Here is an 8,888-nt window from a genome sequence, read left to right as displayed (position 1 = left end):
ACACTTCACATGCCACCACAGCAGAACTTCAGAGACTGAATCTCACCACCGTACGACATCCTTCATACAGTCCAGATTTAGCATCGTGTGACTCCCATCTGTTCCCAATAATGAAAGACGATATGCGGGGACATCATTGTGCTTCTGATGAAGGCGTTGAGAGAACTGTGAGATTGTGGTTGCGGAAACAGAGTGTCGACTTCTTCCGTGATGGCTTCAGAAAACTTGCGCATCGTTGGCAGAAATTTATCCAATTGGCTGATGATTACGTGGAAAAGTGAATATTGGTAATTAAAGATCACATTCTAAGGATTATTTCCAGATTTGATAAATTAAATAATTCCCATCCAAATCTAATTAATGAAGGTGGAGGCATTACTTTTCATTCAACCGTTGTATTCAATTTTCTACAAATATCTTTAATCTGTTAATTCCAGAAAGAACAATTATGCCCAAAAAAGTAAAATAACTTTCATTACACTTCATTAAAATTTATTTTGGTGCAGCAAGGTCTAAATACTGTTGCTATCGGAATATTTTTCCTCTTACTCAGTCACAGAAATTACTTTTCATGTGGCAAAACAAAGTTTATATGAAGCAACTCTTCTGTTACATAGACTACTTTTTATAAGTAGATTATCTAGTGCAAAAGGATTAAATAAAATATTTTCCTCTTATAATAAAAAGCCATTAGTAAACCACCAGCATGCAGCCACATTTAAGTCTTTTTAAATCTAAATTGTATTAAATGTCTTCTAAAAATACTCATTCCTCATCTTGACAGTATAGTATGCTAACAATCTACTAAACATACAACTGTATAACCCAAGAAGAAGGAGCTCCACCACCTAGAAGATGTTTTAGCCTAATCACGTCTTGTGTGTTGAGGACGCTGGAGGAAATCTGACTTGAATGAGGTGAGATATTCCCGAAAATCCTCTGAGTTCCTTATTGCTGCGCAGTCTATGTACATTTATTCCAACGATGCAAAATTGTACAGCATACTCTGTAAGATAATTTTCAGACGTTGTAGCAAGGAAAGGCAGTGGTAGTCCGCTAGGTACCTTGCAATATGTACATCTGGGAGTGGTGATTGTTATGCATTATTTTCCACGAAACATACCAGTACCTTAAGTAACAATGGCTTACAAGGTGAGAGCATGGTGGCCCTTTGTTTAAGTGTGGTATGATAGGACAGATCTAAGGAGAATTTTATCGATTGCCATTGTTCTCTCACAAAAGATTAGCGAGAAACTGTGAAGGTGTTGCAAAGCAGCTAATTCATCCGGAATGTTGCATGATCATTCACCTACATAAATATCTGCATACAGCTTTTTGCTTTAATTTGAGATTCTCATTTGTTTATCAAATCAAATGGCTCTGAGCACTATGGGACATAACAGCTAAGGTCATCAGTCCCCTAGAACTTAGAACTACTGAAACCTAACTAACCTAAGGACATCACATAACACCCAGTCATCACGAAGCAGAGAAAATCCCTGACCCCGCCGGGAATCGAACCCGGGACATTTGTTTATGATATGAAATTAATTTATATTTGTAAAAATACAGTATGTTAGCATTTTCTTGAATAATAGCAGAGGCGTTGCAAGAAGTGAGGACACAAGCTCTGCCCACAATCAACACTGTCTTTCACACAAATGAGTGATAATGAGAATTTTTTTATATCAGTGAATTCAAAGAGAAAGCAGAGCTACTAGGATTACCAAATGTACCTATGTTTTGCGAAATGTACCTATGAGATTGCATTGACATGGGTCGAAAGTAGTCCCACCACATCGACTTGAGGAAAACTGGTGCCGCCGACCTGATTAACAACAAACAGCTGAAACAATACCACTCCCTGCCTAATTCTTGTCTTTACACAACACTTGATACTGTGTGCCTGCTGTCTTCTCATTATAGGCGCTGTTCCTTTGTGGTAGTGGTGGTGATAGTGGTGTGGTGGTGGTGATGATGGAGGATCGGTCATGACCACCCATCCCTCCAAAAAAACAGAAGCACAGCATTAACTACCTACAAAATATTATATTAGAGCGTTTTATACACTTCATTGTCATTGTTATGACACTGAAGCACCAAAGAAACTGGTACAGGCATACATATTCAAATAGAGAGATATGTAAACAGGCAGAAAACGGCGCTGCGGTCGGCAACGCCTGTATAAGACAACAAGTATCTAGTGCAGATGTTAGATAGGTTAGTGCTGCTACAATGGCAGGTTATAAAGATTTCAGTGAGTCTGAACGTGGTGTTATAGTCGGTGCATGAGCGTGGGACACAGCATCTCCAATGTAGCGATGAGGTGAGGATTTTCCTGTACGCCATCCTACGAGTGTACCGTGAATATCAGGAATCCGGTAAAACATGAAATCTCTGACACAGCTGCGGCCAGAAAAAGATCCTGGAAGAATCGGATCAATGACGACTGAAGAGAATCGTTCAACGTGTCGGAAGTGCAACCCTTTCCCAAATTGCTGCAGATTTCAGTGCTGGGCATCAACAAGCGTCAGCATGTACGGGTATGCCGACAACCTCATGAATCCATGGACCCTGCAATTCAGCAGGTGACTGTTCAGGCTGGTGGAGGCTCTGTAATGGTATGGGGCATGTGGAGTTGGAGTGACATGTGACCCGTGATACATCTAGATATTGCTCTGACAGGTGACAAGTACATAAGCATCCTGTCTGATCATCTGCATCTGTTCACGTTCATTGTATACTCTGACGGACTGGACAATTCCAGCAGGACAATGTAACACCCCACACGTCCTGAATTGCTGCAGAGTGGTTCCAAGAACACATTCTAGAGTTTAAACTCTTCTGCTGGCCACCAAACTCCCCAGACACGAACATTATTAAGCGCATCTGGGATGCCTCGCTATGTGATGTTCAGAAGAGGTCTCCAACCCCCCTCCCTCTTATTTATGGACTGCCCAACAGGATTCCTGGTGTCAGTTACCTCCAGAACTACTTCAGACTTTAGTCGAGTCAATGCCACATTGTGTATGGCACTGCTGCTTGCTCGCAGGGTCCCTACATGATATTAGGCAGGTGTATCAGTTTCTTGGCTCTTCAGTGTATAATACTAGGCATCTGTGCCACATGACATGTGAGTAATTTCTTCCGTCTGTTGGGGGGGGGGGGGGGGGAGGGGAGGGATAAGTTGGAGAGAGAATAAAATTTTGACTGACGACAGCCCTGAATCGCAGCCTGGGATCCCTGCTTGCTTTTCAAAACATAAAATAATTGTAATCATCAATTTCCTTATATTTTTGTGATTCTTCATAGTATCATCATGATACCTCCTCAGCAGGTGATTTTAAAATTTCAGAAAAATAATTAAATCTCCTTAGTGGAACAGCATTTACATTATTTCTTTTAGTTTATACTATTTTATTGGATAACAATGAAGTTGCACGTGTTTTGAACATTCATCACTGATTTTCTGAACTGATTTGGTCGGTGGAGCTATTCCTGAGAGTGTATCACTTACATAAAGTATTTTAAACAGTTTGCTTCTAGTTCTCAAAAGAAAAATGGGGTAACATTTGTGGTTCCATGGCTGCACGTGCTTTGCCATTTTAAAAGTAGGCGCTAAGGTGTGTGCTACGCTTGTCTCCCATATAGCTTGCTTACTCTCATTTCGCTTATTTAAAGTAATCCCCAGCGTGCCAGCAGAGTGTGGTACTGTCTTCTTGTATTAATTTTGCGAGAAAATCTTCAATGCCGTAACAAATTTCTCAATATTTAACGCACAATGATAATTAGGTTGAACGCATAGTTACAACAGATGTTCACTACTGTTAACTCTTGAGTCTACTTCTGCAATGGGATCTCACACGTGTTACAAAAAAAGCAGTCACACACTGTCTTTCTATCGGGATATTTTAAGCACAAATGAAAGTAATTAGCACCGTACTTTTCCATTTAACAGCAGTCAGGCGTTTTCGTATGCTCGCAAATTTGTTTAGTGCATTTAGATAACTGAGGGATCAAAATGAGGAAAAGTACACGAATTTTACAGCTACGTATATACAGTCATATTCCATTCGAGCATAGAGTTCCGCCTCGGCAGGCAGTCACATGATGCCGGTTTCTGGTCCGAAACGTCAACACAACCAGATGTTTTACTGGCGCAAGACACCCTGGGTTCCATAGCTTTGTGCAGAATACCATGTGAAGTCCTGGTTAGGTGCAAATAATCTGACGAATATGGTGGACTGTATTTAATAAATAAATTCATAAAAAATTATTGTATGTAAGATGTTGTTGTCACTGCACGGTACGACCATCTTTGGTTGCTACTTGCTAGTTGAGTCAGTGATGCACTAAGACGCTGTGACGGCAAGTGGTAATTGTGGGGTGCGGTGTTTTGATCCCGTAGATTGTTTATGTGAGAAAGCACGTCAATGAATACTAAGGTTCTGAAAACCTCTGCCATCAAAGATGCGAACATTGTCAAGATTGCTGTGGAAATGGTACATCAGGTACCTCAGTTAATAGAGTTCAATCAGAAGCAGCCGCTTGCAGCAATAATACAGGAGCTATGCAATGGGTGGGGGCTTTCGGAGCCTGACCAGTATGCACTGCAGTTTTCAGAAAACAACAACCAGAACTATATAACGGAGAAAAATAGAAATGAGATTAAAAACGGATCAGTTCTGAGATTGACACATTCACCATCTACCACTGCTCAGGAGATATTGCAGAAACTGAACACAGGAACAAACGAGGAAAAACTTGCAGCGTTACAGAGACTTGCTAAATTAAGTACAGATATGACATTTGCTTTGGAATTCATAAATAAACAAGGACTTGCGCTAATAATAAATATGATTGAGGGGGGAAAGTGTAAAATCAACATGTTAGCTTATTGCTTGGCGTCCTTTGTGGAACTAATGGACCACGGAATAGTATCATGGGATATATTAGAAATACCATTCATAAATAAGGTTGCCAGTTACGTGAACAATCAGTCAGTCACACAAGATGCAAAGGTGATACAGGCTTCTTTGTCTATACTCGAGAATATAGTATTGAATAGTTCGGGAAAATATGGACAAGTAGAAAAAGAAGTCACTTTTCCGAACTTGATCATGCACCTGCAAAGTCCACATCCTGTGATTCAACAGAATGCCATTGCGCTCATTAACGCACTGTTTCTTAAAGCCGACCATGTTAAAAGAAAAGCAGTTGCTGCTACATTGTGTTCAAAGCAAGTCCGGAATGTTATATTAAGCAACGTCATACAAACTGTGTCAGGACAGGTAAGTTTAGAAAGTTAATAGTTGCATGGGAACAGTACATAACATTAAAATAAAACTGCTTGTAGGTAAACTCTCGGTGTTCTCAGATGTGTGAAGCTGGGAAATTGTGTATGGATATGTGAAGGGGTAAATTTTTGGAGTATTAGAATATATTTCTCAGAATGAAAACAAAAATTGTAGAATAAATCTCTCTCGCAATATCCTTTCATTCATATTACGGAGTCGTGACAGCCAGATTTGCATGCACCACTGACACTGATTCTATGACATTTATGTGCTATACAGCACTTCATTAAAGGTGTTTCTTGATGGGTGGAGTGAGGTTTAAAGCAGTCTGTTAACAAAGTCCCAGTCATTAATTAATACTACTGTGACTTCTAAAGAAAAACCACAAATACTTTGCCCTGCACTTTTTATGTAAGTCAACCGATTCACAGTATCATATGAACCACATACTTATGGAACATTATAAAGTAGAATATTTACCATCATGATGTTGAAACACGCAGATACAGTACATGCAAGGTCGAAATGCCATTTTCAACATTTGTTATAGGTTGTAGGGTAGAAGAGCAGTGGGAAATATGCTGCTCAAAAGTCATTACAACCAACCAACGAAGAGGTGGATTACAAATTTTATGATTTTGGAAATTGTGTGTTTCTTCTGTAGGAGTCACGGAAAAAAGTGAGACAAAGTACTTGGGGTGACCGGGAGCTGAGTGTGTTGCAATAAGTACGGTAGATCTCTATCCAAAGGGCAGGAATTGTGGTTTAGAATGTTATAAATGCAAAGGTAAAGCTAACAAAAACCTACACAGGACATTGTTATGGTTTGGGCTGGTTTTCAATGCTACTAATGTGTGTTCAGCTGGACTGCAGGCAGCGAGTCTAATGACTTGGCAGGTGTAGTAGTTTGTACTAGCATGTAATTGTTATTTTGACAGCCCTCTGCTTGATAGCGAATGACAGTGTCTTATGGAATGAACAAGATGTGACACTGAAATGAATATATTGTCAGCAGATTGTTGACGGTAAATTACATTGGGCATGCCACCTGTGGACTTGGGCTGGACAGGGCTTGTCATTGGTCCTTACAACATGAAAATTCTTTGAACACTAATTTCTGGAAAAAAAATTAAATTCTTCCACAGAGCCACAGCATGACTAATGAGTAAACTACTATGATTTGCTGTGGTGTTTTAAAGCTATTTGTGTAGGTGATCTGATGGTCAGTGGTTGTATGAAATTATTAGTTCCAGTGCACTTTCAACGGGTAATTTTGTCTAAACACTATCTCATGTTGTGACAACTTCTGTCCATGGCTTTAATTTATTCTCAACTGAGATAAGTACAAAATACATATTGTATGTGATTTACTTTCCTTTTGAACAAACTCTGTTTTGTCCCAAAGCTGCTGCTGTTGAATTCAGGTTTAAACTGTCATACAATGTGTGTTAATATGTTATCTTCCTGCAGTTGTGTGGAATCGGATTAGAGATACTTTATTAACACAGTATAGCACTGGCTAAAGTGCACATCGTCGGGAGCTCTTGCATTGCGTGCTGATGTTGGAAAGTTGTTGTTGTTGCTCGTAGCCAGTTGGGTGATAGTAGGCCTATATGGTAGCTAGTTAGAATCTCTAACTCAGAATCACATTGTTGTACTTCAGAAGTTATTCAGGCTGGGGCATTGTGTTGCAAATGTTTAGCCAGTTGATTGCTAAATAATACCTTCTGGCTTGAGCTGTCAGAAGAATTAGTCTGTTGTTGGGGTTCTCTGTCATAAGGTTATATGGACTGGATAGAGATTTCTGTATGCTATAAGATTCCAATCTCATATTCCTACTTGTTTTAAAAGGCAAGCCCTTTTTTTGTTGTTAGTACGTTTACAGTTAATGTAATTTTAGTTTATGTTGTGTCAAAAAAATGCAAACCATCTGACCAATTTATTTTTGTGATTGGTGACCCAGCAAAATTCATAGTTATGTTATTCTCATATATCACTTTTATGAAAAACTCCAGTCTATTACTACCCTAACAAATGGAGAAATACAATTTTAACTTTCTCACCAGAATTCGCCAATTTCTTAAACTTTGAGATTAAGGCATGTTACTGATACCAACTCCAACTCTTATTCTTCTAATTAAACCTGTAGCTCTTATCTGTGTGTATGGTATAACACATTCACTCAGCTGCATCTATCTTCTGTGATTGCCAACACGTGACCAGACCCCTACCCCTTTTTTAACTCAGAGATGTTATGTGTAACATCTGCTCCTAATTATGTATACATCTATGCCCCACAACCCACATTGCAGTGTGTGGCATGGTGCCTTTCCTGCTCCTTTTGCGAATATAATGTGTGGAAACAATGACTGTTGGTAAATTTATCTGTAAGTTTAGCTGTCTCAGATTTTCCTTTTTCGGTTATTTCACGAAATGGAATTTGAAGCTTTGTGGCACAGTGGTCAAGTACTCAACTGTGGATCCATAGGTCTTGAGTTTGATCCCTGGTGAGTCTTTGGTTTTTTATTTGTAACTTATCATTTCTTTCACCTCAGGGAAGGTTTGTTAATGTGAAAAGTGCTTCATCATACTGATGTTTGCAGAGTCTCCAGTAAACTGTAAGGCTCACTATAACTGGCTGGATGAGTGAGTTCAAAGGTTGGAGGCAACAGCTTACTACTTAAAACAGGAGCATGCCTAGTAAAGAACAGTGGCACTCAAACCAATCTTCTGATTGATGTGAGCATTAAATTCTTTTTAGGATGATGTGATGTTTCTGAAATCATCTTGTGTCATAAACTCTTAGACATTTAATGGTAATCCTTTCTTTGGTGCAGAAAGTATCTCTTATGGTGACTTCCACGGAAGTCTGATGAGTATCTCCTTGATGTTCTCACATTTGCTAAATGAACCTGCGCTGAAACACACGGCTCTTCTTTGGTGCTTCTCTGTTTATGCTACCTGGTACAGTTTGTATATAGTCATGAAAAACAAAAGTAATTAAATATATGATTTATCAAATGTGTAGCCTGCACAAGAAAATTTTAAAAATATTGTAAAGGAAGATCAATACAAAAGCCCCAAGCAACCTCCCCCCCCCCCCCACATACACACACAAAACATTTCAAATTTGTTACTCTATCAAGAAGGAACATACATTTTTGCTAACACATACATATTGACATGCCTGTTGCTGTAAAGTCACAGGATCATTGAATAAATCACCTTTAAAATTCTGTTTCAGGTAGGAACAGAAATGGCACATCAGTTGTACGTTCTCCAAACATTAACTTTGGGCCTGCTGGAGCATCGTATGAACACTCGCATGGATTCTCAGGATCAGGATGCACATGACAAAATTAAAGAATTGCGTCGAATTGCATTTGATACAGATATTGGAAATTCTGGAGGTGGCGATTTGGCATCAAGGCGTCAACTTGGAGTTTTTGCAAAGGACTACAAGAAGCTTGGCTTCAAGCATGACATTAATCCAGCTTTGGATTTTATGGAAACTCCTCCTGGAATGCTGGCATTGGATTGCATGGTTTATTTTGCTCGGAACCATACAGAGAGTTATACTAAGGTACAGAC

The 8,888-nt window shown here is 39.3% G+C and overlaps 1 protein-coding gene across 1 annotated transcript in view; it reads left to right on the top strand.

Moving 5' to 3' along the window:
• Positions 1–4,346: 4,346 nt before the first annotated feature.
• LOC124619650 (engulfment and cell motility protein 1) overlaps positions 4,347–8,888 on the top strand; it is a 73,195-nt gene continuing 68,653 nt past the window's right edge. The window contains exons 1-2 of the mRNA XM_047146180.1: positions 4,347–5,291; positions 8,542–8,880. Coding sequence (XP_047002136.1) covers positions 4,434–5,291; positions 8,542–8,880 — 1,197 coding nt within the window. The 5' untranslated portion in view covers positions 4,347–4,433. The remainder of the gene's footprint in view (positions 5,292–8,541; positions 8,881–8,888) is intronic.

The sequence above is a fragment of the Schistocerca americana genome, chromosome 6 (genome assembly GCF_021461395.2).
Source record: "Schistocerca americana isolate TAMUIC-IGC-003095 chromosome 6, iqSchAmer2.1, whole genome shotgun sequence".
NCBI lineage: Eukaryota > Metazoa > Arthropoda > Insecta > Orthoptera > Acrididae > Schistocerca > Schistocerca americana.
This window is presented reverse-complemented; position numbering and strand designations above follow the sequence as displayed.